The sequence below is a fragment of the Ursus arctos genome, unplaced genomic scaffold, assembly GCF_023065955.2.
Source record: "Ursus arctos isolate Adak ecotype North America unplaced genomic scaffold, UrsArc2.0 scaffold_17, whole genome shotgun sequence".
In the NCBI taxonomy this organism is placed as follows: domain Eukaryota; kingdom Metazoa; phylum Chordata; class Mammalia; order Carnivora; family Ursidae; genus Ursus; species Ursus arctos.
In genome coordinates, this window is record NW_026622841.1 from 43,426,845 (window position 1) to 43,445,666 (window position 18,822).

Sequence of the window (18,822 nt, forward strand, 5' to 3'; positions counted from 1 at the left end):
GACAGTAGGGTAATGTTAACACCCTGCCCTGTATGTTGTATGTTGGGTATGCATGTGTATCGAAAGAGATTCTTTCAGTGGGAGCTGATCATTGATTATCAAAGCTGTAGGGTTCTTTTTCCAAAGTGATAAAATTTTGTATAGCAGTCCTTCTCCTTGGGAAGTACCTTTGCTTCTGGAAGGTTAAGAGGGGCCAGGAAGTGACAGGGAACAAGTATTTGTCTTTGATTCTTAAGTTTTTACAGAGGAAGGGTATAGGATTACTCAAAGTCAAGAATCATAGTACACCAAAACAAAACAAGGGGAAGAGTATAGGGAGCCACAAAATTCCATGGTTTCAGTGAAACTAGAAAGGCAGTCAGGGCATAAGTCAGAGTGGAATACAGATTGTCCACCTGCCCTAGAAAATGCCCTGCAGTCTTTCTGTCTGAGGAAATGAAATGCACCAGCAGCAGGCCACAGGAATTTGGTATAAGATGAATACCAGCGAGGTGGCCTTGTTAAGGTCTTTGTATCTCTTAAAATTCTGACTCTTTTTACTTTCCCCTTGTTTCAGAGCACTACCACCACCAATGGCTTAGCTCTTCGTATGACAGCTGTTTATCCAAACTGATTAGTTTCTGTACTATCTACCCTCAGCTTTTCATTCCTCTGCAAGAACTCAGCCTCTCTCCTTCTTGTTTTCAAAAAGAACTTCAAAAAAAGAGAAAAAAGACAAAGCTCTAAAATAGTAAGATATATACTTTTGTTTTTATGCCTATTAATATCCTTTGTCTTCAAAAATATAACCTCATTACAGACATTAAGCACATTCTTTTTATAGTTCCTTTCTTACTCCCAATAAGCCTAGTTCAATGCCAAGCACATAGTAAGCACTCAGACAGCCAAGGGAACATGTGACAAACCTAACACACTGGAACTCTTAAGATAAAATAAAAATTGAAACTAAGAATTTTATGTATTCATTTCTCTCCTTGTTTTCCTATATATAGTACCCTATTTGGATGCTCTTATAAGCTCTTACCACACTTTATTTTAACTGCCCATTTCGACCAGGTCTTTCTTTTTCTTTTTCTTTTTTTTAAAGATTTTATTATTTATTTATTTGACAGAGACAGCCAGCGAGAGAGGGAACACAAGCAGGGGGAGTGGGAGAGGAAGAAGCAGGCTTCTAGCGAAGGAGCCTGATGTGGGGCTCAATCCCAGAACACTGGGATCACGCCCTGAGCCAAAGGCAGACACTTAATGACTGCGCCACCCAGGCGCCCCATTCGACCAGGTCTTTATTATTTGTTCCATGAAAAAAATAATATACTGCAACTTAAAAAATGACAAAAGTAAAATAAATATGATAAATGCTTAAAACTGAAGAAGGATCTGATAAAATTTTGGCAATTCACTAATACAAGGATGTTTTTGTCTTTCATCTAGAAGTACAACTCAAGATTCAATTTATTTTGCAATAGTTATCTCTTTACCTGACAGTCAAAACTCAAACATCAACAAATTATTAATTTTTATTTAAAAATGTTTTACAAATTATTAATTTTTTTAAATTAAGCTTTTTTCTTAAATTTCCACAGATGAAGAAAAGTAACACACTATACAAGTTACTAAGTATAGTCACAGGCTTATGTGGAATCATGACTGCTTTCAACAATTACTGAAATTTCTGTTCAAAGAAAATCTTCATACTAAGATATGTTTGTCCATGTAGCAGACTGAAGACAGCCACAAATGTGGCATTCTCAGAACAGCATAGAACTACTAAATGTAATGCTGCAAACCAACTTATTCCTTTAAAACTTCACTAAGTAATTGCAAGGAGTACAACAAAACATTACAAGCTCCTAATGTTCATCCTAAGAATTCGGTAGTCTTCTTGGATTTTTTCTTCTCTGCTTCTTCCTTTTCCTTTTCTATTTCAGTTACTTGTAATTCAATTTCTTTGGCACTAAACATCTGGAAAGAAAATATTTAAAAAGCTAATTTCAATTATACCCACAATTTCTAAATATTTCCAATATGAAGGAACCAATATTTTATACATTTATATTTTCTATTTAAACTTCAATTTTATATCTTCAAATATATAATGAAATATATATACTTGTAACAAATACACACAAAATTTAAACTCTATGATATTTTCACTATCGTGCTAAAAAAGCAGGGCAAAGTGTTATATTGCATTACATATCCTTTATATGCACATAACTCTGAAAACATTTTAATGCAGGCTTATTCTATTCATGAACAAGTAGCTCATTATTGAACACTCCCTCTCCACCCCACTGTGTGATTCTCTGATAGGGTTTGCCTATTTTATCAGCCACTAGAATAGCCAAAGAGGTAGGGAAAAGACAACTTATACTGCTTTGTTAACAACTCCCTAAGTGTAAAGCAAAAATAGTTTTTGTTTTATACAGATCAATTTTATTATATTTAAAATGAAAGATGGGAGCAACTTGCTCCAGGTCATACTAGCAAACATATCAATTTGCAGGAACTTAGGTCTAATTCTAAATTTACACCCAGGTCTGTTCAATTCCAAAGGCCATGCCCTATGTGCCACACAGCATATCCTGAAACAGCATGTGGGAGGGCAGTCTAACTTCACTGCCAGTGCATACCACCCTACCACGCATCAGTAAGAAATATATGCACGACTGGGTGTGTCTGTCCATGTGGGTATACATGTATGTGCTGGAGCTGGAGAGGTGACCCTGGCCTCGGTGGTTTTGTGTCCTTGTGGTGTTTGCACGTCTGTCCTGAGACCCTTGACAGCAGGGGTGACAACACAGCCCAGTTCTCATCTCCACACACTGTGTTCAGCACCATCGTTATTTTTGTGGGGCCGTGCAGGGGCAGAACCTACACCTCTCTCCCCATCTCTCTTATTCTTCGTATCCCTGTCTACCAGTAGGCTAATAAAAGGTGAGGTGGGAATGTGGTGTCAAAGCAATGCACCAACACAACTCAAAAAACAAAAACCCCACTGCTCCATCCGACACTGATTTTAACACTATTTTCTCTTGAAATATTTCCTTCAAAACAAATATATATGTAAAATAATCCTTTTTAGTATACTTTTCATTAGTTTCCATGCTGTAAGTGCTTTTTACACTGTCAGCTGGAGAGCTGGCAAACTGCTCTGAATACAGTTCTACCTAAGGAACAACAGTGAACCACATTTCAGATGTTCTTTGGCCGATGAGTCCTCAATCACAGTACCCTAGATGATTTATTTTGTGGTTCGTCACAAAATGGCTAACAAAGGGTACACAAAGAATAATGCAAGTCTTGCCACAGAGAAATACGGAAAAGTTATCACACTAGGTATTACAATTTCATTTTCTTATAGAAGCTCAAGGCACTTTTTTTTTTTTTTAAGGTTTTTGCTTATTTGAGAGATGGAGAGAGAGAGTGCACAGGGGGAACATGAGAGGGAGAAGCAGACTTCCCGCTAAGCAGAGAGCCCAATGCGGGGCTTGATCCCAGGACATGGGATCATGACCTGAGTTAAAGGTAGACGCTCAACCGACTGAGCCACCCAGCTGCCCGTCAAGGCACTTTTAAGTGAAAAGTAGAGAAAATAGATAAAAACCACGGAAAATCAAGGGGTGGAGGTTTTTTGACATAATGAAGGATAACACTATGTTAGAAGCCCGGAGGGCCTATAATTATACACACAATAGCTGAACGACACTGGCTGAAAGCATATCTTGATTTCAGAAGATCTAGGAGGATAGTGAGATAAACTGCTCCTTATAGGAATACCTTGTTTTAATTGTGCTTTGCAGATACTGCATTTTTTTATAAATTGCTGTTTTTTTGTTTTTGTTTTTGTTTTTGTTTTAATTAAGCTCTATGCCCAACATGGGGCTTGAGCTCACGACTCCGAGATCAAGAGTTGCATGCTCTCCCGACTCAGCCAGCCAGGCGCCCCTGTGCTTATTACAAATTGAAGGTCTGTGGCAACCCTACATTGAGCAAGTTTATTGGCACCATTTTTCCAACACCATTTGCTTAACTTTGTATCTATCACATTTTGGTAATTCTTGCAATACTGCAAATGTTTTCATTACTATTATATTTGTTATGGTGATCTATGATCAGTAATTATGACTCACAGCTCAAATGCTGCCTAGCATTTTTTAGCACTGTATTTTTGAATTAAGATATGTACATTGTTTTTCGTTTAGATATAATGCACACTTAAGGGACTACAGTATAGTATAAACATAACTTTTATATGCACTGGGAAACCAAAAAATTCATTTGACTTGCTTTATTGCAATACTGGCTTAATAGTGGTGGTTGGAACTGAATCCTCAATATCTCCAAGGTATGCTTGTATGTGAGGCTGGGACTAAATCTCCATAGACAATATATTATACTAATCCCATATATGACTGACTCAGTAGGGGTTCCTACTTAGAAGAATATATACCAAAGGGGGTAAAGCCTACATATAAATCTCAGCTCCTCTAAGTCTTCACAAAGGACCAGGGATAGGTAACTGCTTGCAGTAAGCACAAACAAATTAGTGAACATTAGCTTACAGAAACAAAACAGATGTCATCATAATGTCAGTGGATGCTAATGGGTGTTTCAGGCTTTTAAATGAAGATTCACAGGTGTCAACATTTTGACAAGATAAATTACTTCATATTACAAATGTGTTTTCCTCTTTGGTTAATGACTTACTTTCAAAGGCTGGTTTCTTCTTATTATAGCAAGTTCAATGTTTTTTCCACCAGACTGGACAACCTAATGTAGAATAAGCACAATATTAAAATTAGTTCAGGAAATTTTATTTTAGTGAGGAAATAAGAACGAATCTTCTCTCCCCATGTTCTGAATATGATTGATTAGATCACTTACTTCTAGCAAAGCTCTTATTGCTAATTTGATAGCCTCATTGTCATTTGCTATAGCATCTTCTGTATAATTCTTTTCTAGAAATTCTCGGACAGTTTTAGCACTTCGGCCTATTGCATTTGCCTTGAAAAATGAAAGATAGTTATTAATATCATTGCAATATGAATGCATTTATGGTTAGTCAGTGAAGTTTAGAGTTTATTGAGTTTATTAGTCTAATTACTAAATGAAAATTATAGTTTTGAAAACTTAGCAAACACTTCAGCAGCTCGTTTTGTTACTATGTCAATGATCCGTAATGGTGGCGTGCCTTATCTTCAAACATACCAATGCCTTGTCCCAATGCTTTCTACTACTTTAATGGCTCCCAAGTCCTTGATAACCAGGGAAGACTGAAAGAGTTGAAATTCAAAAGATGTAGAGAGGAAAGGAGGTAGGACTTTGCAATATAGTACCAAAAGAAGAAAGAAAAAAGGATAAAAAGGACATCGACCTGGAGAAGAAAGCTGTTTGCATGAATAGGACTGTATGCATCATTTTCTTAGAACTTAGAAGCAAGTGGTCACCTAATTATTGATTATCTTTGATTCATAAGCTAGAAAAAATTCTTCTGTTCTATTCTCCATTTTTCTTTGTTCTTTAGAAATGTTCATCAGATGAAGGAAAGAGGCTGTACAGCCACAGGTGGTATATGGCATGTTCTTTTAATTCAGTCTAAATACCTAGGCAAGTATTAGTGATGATAATAGTGATGGTAATAGTAATTCTTATATAATAGAGCACTTATATGCCAGGCACTATGCTAAGCATTTTACATGGATTATTTCCTTTAGCCATCACAAAAATAATTGAATAGTTACTATTACAAACCCCAATTCATGAATGAAAAAATGGGGGCTTGGAAAGGTTAAAACAAGCTTTCTTAACCTCAGCACTATTAACATTTTGAGCTGAGTAATTTTTTTGCTGTGGGGGGATGTTCTGTGCATTGTAGGATGTTTATCAGACTCTATCCACTAGATTCTAGTAGCATCCCCCGCCCCAGTTGTGACAACCAAACATGTCTCTAGAGATTGCCAAATGTCTCTTAGGGAGTACAAAGTCACCCCTATTTGTGAACCAGTGTCTTAAATAATCTTGCCCAAGATCACAGAGGGGATAAGTAGAAGAGCTGAGCTTTGACACTCCAAGCTCTGAACTCTATACACTACGCTGCCACATGCCCCTTTGCTATGATGACTTTAGAGAGGAAAGAGCCCCCAGAGAGGCCCATCCCTTTACTCAGGGATCCTGGCATTGAATGAGGGAATGTCTCAGTTCTAACTGGTTATGTTTAGTATTATGATTATCAGAAAGAGAATGCAAAAGAGACGTTAGGAAGTCAGTATGAAAGCATATCTTTTGTACTGCATGACAGTGTATTGTTCTGGTTAGCAGAAGATTATTTTTACTTCACAGACTTTTTCTATTCCTTTATATTTCAGGAGATTAAAAGAATAGCTGTGAAATTTTAAATTAAATTTTGTGGCTTTGAAATTTCACTAATATCAAAAGTAAAGACTTCAGACTGGTATGACTTTGAAGTATTATTTGCTACTAGTTTTTTGGGGGTAAGTAGTTCTTGCCCAGAGAGGAAGAATATAAAGTAGGAGTTTATCCAAAAATCTCACTGAGCCCTTAGAAAGTTATCTTATAAATTCCTGGTGACTTTCCTGTCCAATTCTTCTAACTGGTGATGTAAAAATTCTTTAATTCTTACCTACCTGGCTGGTTTCCTAAAATCTTCTTGCCTCACTACATCCCCACCCTTCCTCCAAATCCATCACCCACTCCAACCCACTTCAACAGACTTAGTTTTAGCAATGTTTTTTTCCTGCCTGCCTATAAAGATTAATGTTAATTTTCTATGGCAAAGATTATTAGCAGCCTACCCCAATATCCGTTCTTCCTTCGTGACAGAACTCTAGAATTTTCATCAATGCCTGCTGAAAAGTGTCATTTCCTAGCCTTGGTTACCAATAGGAATATACAAGTGGAAATAAATGGGTAGAACTTGTAGAAACCTTTGCTGCCTGGAATGCAGACAGGTTGGCTGGAGATCTAGCAGCCACTTTGAGAGCATGGGCAAACACTAAGATAATAAAAAAGACAAATAACAGCAATCATCTACCTCATTATATGAGACTTCTCATTATATAAGAAAAATAAATTGTTATAAGAATCATCACATCTCTGTTGTTAGGAGCCAAAAACAATACCTCACAGATAAATCTTTGTATATCTTAAAGATATATAGAACAAAAATTGATGGGGCATCTGGGTGGCTCAATTGGTTAAGCGTCTGCTTTTGGCTCAGGTCATAATCTCAGGGTTCTGGGATGGCACAGCACCCGATTCCCTGATTAGTGGGGGGAATCTGCTGCTCCCTCTTCCTCTGCCCCTCCCCCTGGCTCATGCTCGCTCGCTCTCTCTCTCTCTCTCTCAAACAAATAAATAAAATCTTTTTAAAAAAAGATTAAAAATTGATAAAGAAGATCATTTTGGCAGAAATACTTTATTTACTATTAGAATTTCTTAGCTGATGAGTAATACAATAGTTATCCTTTGTGTGGTCTTCTACAGAAAGTATAAAAGCCTGATGATTTTTTTTTAATTTTTTATTATGTTAGTCACCATGCAGTACATCATTAGTTTTTGATGTAGTGTTCCATGATTCATTGTTTGCCTATAACACCCAGTGCTCCATGCAATACGTGCCCTCCTTAATACTCATCACTGGCCTAGCCCAGTCCCCCGCCCCCCGCCCCTCTGAAACCCTCAGTTTGTTTCCCAGAGTCCATAGTCTCTCATGGTTTATTCCCCCTTCTGTTTACCCCCCTTCATTCTTCCCTTCCTTCTCCTACCGATCTCCCTGCTATTCCTAATGTTCCATAAATAAGTGAAACTGTATGATAATTGTCTTTCTCTGCTTGACTTATTTCACTTAGCATAATCTCCTCCAGTCCCATCCATGTTGCTGCAAATGTTGGGTAATCGTTCTTTCTGATGGCTGAGTAATATTCCTTTGTATATATGGACCACATTTTCTTTATCCATTCGTCTATTGAAGGGCATCTTGGCTTCTTCCACAGTTTAGCTATTGTGGACAATGCTGCTATGAACATTGGGGTGCATATGGTCTTTCTCTTCACTACGTCTGTGTCTTTGGGGTAAATACCCAGTAGTGCAATTGCTGGGTCATAGGGTAGATCTATTTTTAACTTTTTGAGGGACCTCCACACTGTTTTCCAAAGTAAGCCTGATGATTCTTGATCTTTCCTTTCTCTTTTAAATCTACTCCAATCAAGCTCATCACTATGACATGTTCTTGTCAATGTCAGCCATGACCTACCCATTGCCATATCCAGTCATCTCACTGTTTACCTGACCCATCAGTGGCTCTGGCTCAGCTGATCAACTCTTCTTGGAATACCATTTTCACTTGCGATCGAGGACACCCCTCTCTAGGTTCTTCATAGACTATGCTGGATCCTTCTCCACCTTTCACTGGTCCAGTACTCCTGATCTATATCAGGTCTTGCCTGGATTATTATTGGACACAGCCTCCTAACTTGTTTGCCTGCTTCTACCCTACCATACAGTATATTCTCAGTAGAGCGGCCACATAGATCCTTTACAAATATAAGTCAGATCATGTTACTCTAATATGCCAAAACCTCAGATGGCTTTCTACATCACTCTCCTTATTTTTTTTAATTATTTTTTTAAGATTTTATTTATTTACTTGAGAAAGCACAAGCAGGGGTGGGCATAGGAGCAGGGAGGCAGAGGGAGAAGCAGACTTCTCACTGAGCAGGGAGCCTGATGCAGGGCTTGATTCCAGGACCCTGGGATAATGACCTGAGCCAAAGGCAGACACTTAACTGACTAAGCCACCCAGGCACCCCTACATCACTCTCTTTAACATCCAAGTCCTATCTAAGGCCTTCAGACCCTACAAGATCTAGCCCCCTCCTACCTCTGTTACTCATTCCTCACGACTATCTTTCTGGATTCACCATAGCACAGTCATATGCTCTGCATAGAGCCTGATATCTCATAGATATGGAACATACTGCTGCCTTGGAATTTTGCTCTGATTGGTTCCTCTGTTTGGAATACCACAGAAATAACTACCTGGGCTGCTCCTTCACTTTCTTCGGGCCTCTGTTCAAATATCACCTTTTCAGAGGTGCTTTCCCTGACTATCTTAACTACCAATCACCTCTATCCTCCTAACCTTGTTCTCTTTTTTCCCCCACAGGACTTAAATTACATATACACCATCTGTACATTTTTTTGTCACCTCTATATCCCCAAACCTAGAACAATATTTGTTACGTAATTCAAATACATATAGACTATTTGTTAAATTATCAACTGTTAATATATTTTACCTTGTAACTTTTGATGGTAATTACTTTGGGAATCCTACACTATAATATCCCTAAGTACAGAGATATTAACTCATATGCTTAGTGTTCTGGTACTCAATTCCTTCCTCATTTCTGGCCCCTTAGGATTTTCTGTCTTTTTTGTGAGTTCAGCTGTGCATTAAAAACATGTTAATGATCATTCTAGCTTTCTACATGGTTATAGCAGAAGAATTTTTTATTCAATTTAATGTAATGTGCCAAGCCCCAGAACATGTTACTTGACATAAAAAAATACTTTCTGCAATATGAAAATATATAAAGAAGAAAAAAATATTTCAAATAGGGTTTCCCCGCACCATTGGTGTGGATACTGCCAGAACTACTGGGCTGATTTTGTTTTAAGATTTTATTTATTTATTTGAGACAGTGAGAGAGGGGGGGAAAAGTGGGGGGAGGAGGAGAGGGAGAAGAAGAAGCAGGCTCTCCCCTGAGCAGGGAACTCAACGTGGGGCTTGATTCCAGGATCTGAGCCAAAGGCAGACGCTTAAATGACTGAGCCACCTAGGCACCCCTGGGCTAACTGATTTCTTGAGACTCTTCTGTTATGGAAGGGGCAGCTGTATGCCCTCACTGGAAGAGAAACTGACTCTGGATATGAGTCTCCCTTCCCTTCCCAAATGCCCCACCTTCTGTGAACCTGCTGAATGCTTTCTTCACCGTCATGTTATCCTACAAAACATTGCTGATGACCAAGGAGGAACTGAGAGAATACACTTATGCCCATGGGACTCACTGGTCTTATCGTGTTCTCTGATCCTAAAGAAGCCAACCTGATAAAAACAGGGGAGAGCCAACTGAAGGCTCAGTTATAGCACTAGCATCTTATGGAGCCGGGTTTCTATTCTACAAGATCCTGTATGTGCCCTGACATGGGAACCAGTAACTAATTTATTTCATAGCCACAAATCTCGGAATCAAGGGATAGCTGTCTCATTAAACCTCTAAAGGGCCACTAATAAAATTTTTGCTTCTTGGGTTGTATTAGTTTAAAGGGCCTAGTTCCCAAATTGGTGGGGTGGTGGGAAAGGGAGAAGAGGCAGTATTCTTCTAGGGGATATAACAATTTCACTGATTCAGAAGCTGAGACTGCCAGTTGGCAATTTTGGACACCTCATGCCTTTGAACCAGTAGGCAAATAATGGGTTAGTGTGAGGGTGGTATGATTTATTCTGATTATCAAGGGAAATAAAGTTACTATTATATAATGGGACCAGGGAGGAGATGTCTAGAACTTTCTTAGTATTCTCATGTAAAGTGAAAAAAGCTAATGGAAGGCTCTATAATCCATTAAGGCAGGATCATTAATGGATCATAATCTCAAAAAAAAAAAAAAAGTTTGTGTTACGTGCCAGGTAAAGAACCCCCCTGTATCAGTGATTTCTGTTCTCATTTCTGCTACAGGTCATGTGGCCAGTTTATATTTTGAATTTTCTATATCTTCTACCCATTTCACATTTCCTCTATCTGTACCTTGTAAAACTACATCCTAGCACTGCAAAGTGTCGTCACCACATGGTACCATAGCTGTGTCCTCAAGAGCCCATTGTATCACTTTATCAGGCTACTGGTATAGTAGGTCAGAGTGAAAAACAAAACATAGAAATGAAAAAAAACAAATACCTGATCTCATGGCTAAAGTGCTACATATAGTCTCCCCAAAACAGAAATTAAACCAGAAGATTTTATTCCATTTTTCAAGACTGGGTATCAGAATTTATGTAACACACATAAAGAACCATTTGGCCTAAGCATGATGTAATGGAAGGAACACTGTACTAATAAAGCAGAAGACCCTGAGTTCTAATGACAGTTTTGTTATTAGTGGTGTGAACTCTAAAAAAAAAAAAATCACTTAACTCCTGAGTCTCACCAAGTATGTAAAATAGAAAAGTTTTCAAATGTTTTTTGTTACAGATTATTTTTTTAAAGCCACATTTGATTTCAACCAAAATCTTACAAGAAAGTACAATATGTGAAACTAGTTAAATGATGATACATGGCCTTGAGACACCACAGCAATGCATAGTTTCAGACCTAGATGATAAACAAATTCCCAACAACTTAAAAATTCCATAATTTTGGGGCGCCTGGGTGGCTCAGTTGGTTAAGTGTCTGCCTTCAGCTCAGGTCATGATCTCAGGACCTTGGGATGGAGCCCATGTTGGGCTCCCTGTTCAGTGGGGAGTTGGCTTCTGACTCTGTCTCTGTGGCTCCCGTTTGTGTTCTCTCTCTCTCAAATAAATAATAAATAAAAATAAAAAAATAAAAATTCCACAATTTTCCTAATTAGTTGTCTTTACAATAAAATAAAAATGCTTCTTTGTATGACCCTGGGGAGCAAATTAAATAGAAAATTATGTAAACTTGGAAATTGTTATGATATTGAAATGAAGTGTAATGATGTAATAATTAATACAAACAGAAGATGGCACACTTTAAAATATTTAGAGAAAAACTGAGGGTAGTAACTTTTGTTTAAGGTATAGATTTGGGAGGCATAAGAAATCTAGTACATGTAAAAGATTTCTTAAATTGGCACAAAAAAGTCTGGTATTTGCAGTAGGTAAATTCATAGTTTCTGATTACCAGTTAGTTTGTCTAGTTAGCTTGAAAGAAGATGTGCAGCTAACACGGTATCCAGATCTTTGTGGCAGGAATATAATCCACTGTTTTACTGGCCTGGTTAGTTGGTTTATAAAACAGTATGAGTGTGGTCAGCCCAAATCAATTCCTTTAGTTAATACAGGCATAAAGACCAAGGCAATATTTCTCATTAATTTATTTGGCTTTTAATTACAGTAAAATAAACACTTCATGAAATTATTTAAAGCCTGGGTATTTAAACTTTTTTTTTTTAAGATTTTATTTATATATTTGAGAGAGAGAGCAAGAGAGGGAGAATGAGTGGGAGGGAGGGGCAGAGGGAGAGGAGGAAGCAGCCTCTCCACTAAGCAGGGATAACAACTAATCCAGAAAACAAACTATATTCCAGGAATTGTGTGGAGACAATTGTAATGTACTGCCATATAAATAGAGATTCATAGTGGGGTACTCTAACTCTCCTAGAATAGAGAATGCGTTAAATATTTCACTATAGGGTTAAATGCTCATTCAATTCTGATTAGAAGCAGAAAAACTATTTCTACTCAAAGCAGGTATCTGTATGACGCAGTACTATTTGGAAGAATGAATGATGAATAGGAATCAGATATATCTCTTATTTGACCATTTGTATATACTTAGGTTTGTCACATCTTTTCAAAAGTAAGGAAGAGACCCTGTGATTAATAAACCAAAGTGTTGGGGCACCTGGGTGGCTCAGTTGGTTAAGCATCTGCCTTCAGCTCAGGTCATGATCCCAGCATCCTGGGATCGAGTCCTGCATTGGGCTCTCTGCTCCTCAGGGAGCCTGTCTCTCCCTTGCCTGCTACTCTCCCCGCTTGTGTGCACTCTCTTTCTCTCTCTCTGTCAAATAAATAAATAAAATCTTAAAAAAAAAATAAACCAAAGTGTTTTTTCTATCCACCAAAAATCATCATAGTTGCTGACTAGCTAAATGATTACCACCATCAATTCTTTAATGCAATGTAATTTTTTGTCATGCCCTTGAAAGTGATAAAACATTTACTGTGAATACATGTATTCAACTTCTTTTTTTTTTTTTTAAAGATTTTATTTATTTATTTGACAGAGATAGAGATGGCCAGCGAGAGAGGGAACACAAGCAGGGGGAGTGGGAGAGGAAGAAGCAGGCTCATAGCAGAGGAGCCTGATGTGGGGCTCGATCCCAGAATGCCGGGATCACGCCCTGAGCCGAAGGCAGACTCTTAACCGCTGTGCCACCCAGGCGCCCCTCAACTTCTAAAATACATTAACAAATTCATGACTTACCTTCCAAGCATGGTAAGTACCAGAGGGATCAGTCTGATACAATCTTGGGATACCATCGTCATCAAAACCTACAATTAAGGCAGAAATGCCAAAAGGTCTTCGTCCATTGCTTTGTGTATATTTCTGAAAAATAAAATGTTTTTATAACTACTTTCTATATGAGGTCGTATAAAGAATAGCACTGTTACTTATCGACTAAGAAATTTTAATAGCAGTGGCTCCTTGGTGGCTCAGTTAGTTTAGTGTCTGCCTTTGGCTCAGGTTGTGATCTTGGGGTCCTGGGATTGAGCCCCATGTAGGGCTCCCTGCTCAGTGGGGAATCAGCTTCTCCCTCTCCCTCTGCCTGCAGCCTGCTTGTGCTCTCTCTCCCCCAAATAAATAATCTTAATAAATTTTTAATAGTAAAGTATTCCTGCTAAAATGATCTTTGTTGATTCTTATTATGTATTTAAGATCCTCTTCCTGACAATCCATGATAAAATTTTAATGAAATTAATATATACAGTGTGTACAATAAAATAGTAAGTTTGCTTTTTATGGTCTTAAAACTGTTTTCTTGGGACGCCTGGGTGGCTCAGTTGTTAAACGTCTGCCTTTGGCTCAGGGCTTGATCCCAGAGTCCTGGGATTGAGCCCTACATCAGGCTCTTCTGCTGGGAGCCTGGTTCTTCCTCTCCCACTCTCCCTGCTTGCGTTCCCTCTCTCGCTGGCTCTCTCTCTCTCTGTCAAATAAATAAATAAAATCTTAAAAAAAAAACTGTTTTCTTGCTGCTTTATATATTTTTTGGCAACATAACTGGATTATAATCTTGTTAGTATAGCAGAGAACCGTATATGTACACCATTTTGTTCCTACCTAGTAAAGCTGATTTCAGTGAGCTGTACTTTGGAAGCAAGTTCTTGGGGTTTACTTTGAGAGACACTACAGTTGTTACTATTATAATCAATATTCTTACTTGATACTATTATTATCAAGTATATTTTGTTCACTGTGTATTAAGTTATCTCTACATAAAACCCAACTAAGACATTTCTTTCAGTTCCCAAACAAGCAAACCTTTGTTTTTGCTTGTTTTTTCTTCCCAGACAGCAGGGCACTGGAAACCAATTGTGTTTTTTTAGGCCAGGAGCTTCCTGGATTGTGCTCCAACGAGTAGAATTCACACTAATTCTGAGACTGCCCCTAGAAGTTGTGCAGAGGGCAGCCCTGACAGAAAGCTCAAGCTCATACCTTTTTTTCATTTTATATTTTTCATTTTTATATTTTATTATTATGTATTTTTATTGGCCATCTCAAATTTTGAATGCAAATACTTGGGCTCCAAATGTAAACAAACTCTTAAAGAACAGGGTTTGTCTTCATTCTTCTGTATTTCCTAATATTCTTAGTTCACACAGAGATATGAAGTAGATGCTTTGTAAATATACCTCAGAGGAAAGACCCTTTTGTTTAATCAACTGTGGTTTTTTTCTTTAATGAAAAAGTACTTGCACAGGGTTAAAATAATTTAAAAGTACAAAAGGTGTACATAAAGGATCTCTTTTGTTGCAGAGCCCTAGACCCGTTCCCGGTAGCAACCACGCTGTTACAGGTTTACAATATTAAATGTTCTATGAAGCCTTTATACTTCTAGAAGAAAAGCTAAAAACCACAATTGGGAGCCTTGTATACACAATGTTCTACACCTTGCTTTTTTGGTGGATACAGTGTGGAGCTCAGCAGGAAGCTTGAACTCGGGACCCTGAGATCAAGACCTGAGCTGAGATCAAGAGCTGGATGCTTAGCCCATTAAGCCATGCAGGTACCCCAATGGATACCCCTTTAACTACTGAGAAAACCAAAGCAAATAAAAAAAGTAAAGTAGAATAATATAAAAATGTTGGACTTCCTTGCAACATAAATTAAATTGAAAAAAAAACCCCAAGGTATCTTTTTATAATTATGTAATTTAAAACTTTAATATCTAGAATATATAGTTTATTAAAAAAATCTCTACATGGACAAATACAAAATCCATGCCAGAAAGTGTTCTAAATGCTTTAAATGTATTAAATCATTTAATCCATAATGCAACTCAACAAAGTAGATATTATTGTAATGTAATTTTCTATAAATAAGAAAATTAAGACAAAACAGACTAAATAGTATGCTCTCTACACTAACTAGGAAGTAAGAAAGCCAGGATTCAAAACCCCCAAATTCTGGCTCCTGGAGGCACATTCTTAACCACAGAGTGCCTGTCAAAAGGAAAGATAGTTTACACTAGAAGAAATGAAAATAGCAAACCAACATGTGGGAAAAAAAAAAAAAACCAACCTCACTACTAATTATAAAATACAAATTAAAACAACTATTATAGTACTATGTTATACTTATTTGCAAAATAAAAGAAAAATGAAAACCCAAGGCTGATGATCCTTCAGGGATACATTTATGTATTGCTGGTTGCACAATAAGAACTGGTTCAATCTTTTTAGCAAGCAATTTAGCTCATATAACAAGAGTCTTAAAACCAATTACACTCTCTAATCTAGTAATCTCATACTGAAAATTAATTTAACAATATAATTCAAAAAAGAAAAATAAAGGCTGTGACAAAGATAGAGTAATGTTATTAAAGTACTAAATTGAGAAAGAGAATGAGAAAGGGAAAGTAACTGGAAACAATCTAAATAATTACCAGTGAGCAACTGGAGACAGTATTATATAGTTAGTAAGAATGATAAGTATGAATAAGGATTACGCTGACATACATAAAGGACACATAAAATGATAGAGAACAAATACTTACATACATAATGATTATACTTAATGGCAAACCATGTATCTATGTATGAAGTCAGAAATCATATCCAGGGGCGCCTGGGTGCCTAGTAGGTTGTACACCACACTCTTGATTTCATCTCAGGTTGTGATCTCAGGGTTGTGAGATTGAGCCCTGTTTGGGTTGTGCTTAGCGTGGAGGCTGCTTAAAATTCTCTCTCTCGCCTCTGTCCCTCCCCATTGCACTCTGTCTCTCTCTAAAATAATAAATAAATAGACAAATCTTTAAGAAAAACACCAAAACAGGTCATATCCAAACCTGATCAGTTGTGTTTAGGTTTGTAGGTGAAAGACCCATGGGTATTTTTTTGGTAAATGTGTTAAAAAAAAAAAAAAGTTTTCATTACTATATCCCTAAAGGTATAGAAATCCTCTTAAATTACGAGATTTATTGCTGTTTGAAATTTTAATATAATTTCTAGAATTGATAGTAATTGAGATTTCTAATGCTCAAATCTATGCAGTCCACTGGAATAAGAGTATGAGTATGAAGTAAGTGTGAGAAGGAATAAGGAGTTTAGTAGATTTAATAGATTAAATGACTGGAGTTACTCTAGTATTCTCATGAGAGTAACCATAATGATGCAAAAGAAGAAAACCTTTCAAAATCTGTTGGACTAGTGGCTTACCTGCTTTAAGGTTGCTATGAAGCGAGTTATATATTCTACGGTGACTGGGTCCTCCACTGTGAGCTTGTGACTCTGGCACTCCACACGGGCTCTGTTTATTACTACTCTAGCATCAGCAGTTAGTCCTATAAAAGTCGGCAATACATTACAAAAAAGAATGACTCTTTTCTTGTCAAAAAGGTGTTGTTGTTTTTTTAGCTACCATGAAATCTTTCTTATAATGTCCATTGTTTTTTTCAATATATGTCCATTATAAATAATTTATAAAACAGAATATCACTCGTCCAACATTTAATACTTAATCTGATGCATTCTTATTTACTTTTTAAAGAAATGGTTTTAAAGAATAATAAACACTAACGTTAAGTAAACTATTTCCCAAAGATCAAAAGGGTTTAATGCACAGTGGTTGGTCTGGTTATTAGATTTTATTAGACATTTTCTAAAAATCTCTGTAGTCATATTTTTTAAAACTATTTTTGGGGAAGATATAAAAAAATAACTGGAATTTAAATAAAACTTAAAAAATTGCAGTTTCATTTTGTTTATAAATAAGCAATCTATAGAAGAAATAAGCCCTCCGTTTAGTGCTTTTATTTATTTTTTTAAAGAATTTATTTGAGAGAGAGAGAGTAAGAGAGACCACAAGCGGGGGGGAGGGGCAGTTGGGAGAGGGAGAAGCAGACTCCCAGCTGTTCCCAGCACCCTGGATCCCAGGACCCTGGGATCACGACCTGAGCCGAAGGCAGACGCTTAACTGGCTGAGCCACCTAGGCACCCCTCTAGTGCTTTTAAATTCATACCACAACTTTATCTTGAAAATACTTTCACAATGTAAAATTTCTTTTAAATTGAATTGTACATGGTACATGAAAGAATTCTTTTTTTCAAATTCTTTGATTTCTTTTTCCTAAGGGCTGTTTTCTAAACATTAAAAGTACAATATAACAACAACATTGACAAAAGAATGTGATTTTTTTCAAGATGAAACTATATATTTTTTCTGATATGTATTCATTGTAAAATATTCCAACAGGGGGAAAAAAAGTTACCATATAATTCCACAGGTTATAAACAAAACAATGTTACACATATTATTCAGTAACCCACTATTTTTAATATGTATCATGAATACCTTGCCATATCAATACATATAGATCCTGTGACCTCCTTTTTTTTAAAATTTAAATTCAATTTAGTTAACATGGTGTAGTATTGGTTTCAGGAGTAGAATTTAGTGATTCATCACTTAATATAACACCCAGTGCTCATCCCAACAAGTGCCCTCCTTAATGCTCATCACCCATTTAGCCCATCCCCCCACCCACTTCCCCTCCAGCAACCCTCAGTTTGTTTTTTTTTTTTTTTTTTTTAAAGATTTTACTTATTCATTTGACAGAGAGAGAAACAGCCAGCGAGAGAGGGAACACAAGCAGGGGGAGTGGGAGAGGAAGAAGCAGGCTCCCAGCGGAAGAGCCCGACGTGGGGCTCTGATCCCAGAACTTCAGGCCCTGAGCCGAAGGCAGACACTTAATGACTGAGCCACCCAGGCGCCCCTCAGTTTGTTCTCTTAACTATAGAATCTCTTATGGTTTGCCTCCCTCTATGTTTTTATCTTTATTTTTCCTTCCCTTCCCCTATGTTCAACTGTTTTGTTTCTTAAATTCCACATGAGTGAATATATATATATATATATATATATGTGTGTGTGTATGTGTGTGTGTATGTGTGTGTGTGTGTGTGTATGTATATACATATCACTCTTTTTTATCCATTCATCAGTGGATGGACAATTTGGGCTCTTTCCATAATGTGGCTGTTGTTGATAGCACTGCTATAAACATTAGGGTGTGTTTGCCCCTTGGAATCAGCATTTTTGTATCCTTTGGATATATACCTAGTAGTGCATTTGGTGAGTTATAGGGTAGTTGTATTTTTAACTTTTTGAGAAACCTCCATACTGTTTTCCAGAGTGGCTGCACCAGTTTGCATTCCAATCAAGAGTGCAAGGGGTTCCCCCTTCTCTGCGTCCTTGCCAACATCTGTTGTTTTCTGAGTTGTTAATTTTAACCATTCTGACAGGTGTGCGGTGTATCTCATTGTGGTTTTGATTTGTATTT

General features: G+C 37.2%; 1 protein-coding gene across 1 annotated transcript in view; it reads right to left on the minus strand.

Annotated features, from left to right (window-relative positions):
• Nucleotides 1-1,857: 1,857 nt before the first annotated feature.
• Nucleotides 1,858-18,822, minus strand: part of PSMA8 (proteasome 20S subunit alpha 8) — a 35,581-nt gene continuing 18,616 nt past the window's right edge. The window contains exons 3-7 of the mRNA XM_048218427.1: nt 16,703-16,827; nt 13,251-13,373; nt 4,888-5,007; nt 4,711-4,773; nt 1,858-1,962 (exon numbers count right to left, since the gene is read on the minus strand). Coding sequence (XP_048074384.1) covers nt 1,858-1,962; nt 4,711-4,773; nt 4,888-5,007; nt 13,251-13,373; nt 16,703-16,827 — 536 coding nt within the window. The remainder of the gene's footprint in view (nt 1,963-4,710; nt 4,774-4,887; nt 5,008-13,250; nt 13,374-16,702; nt 16,828-18,822) is intronic.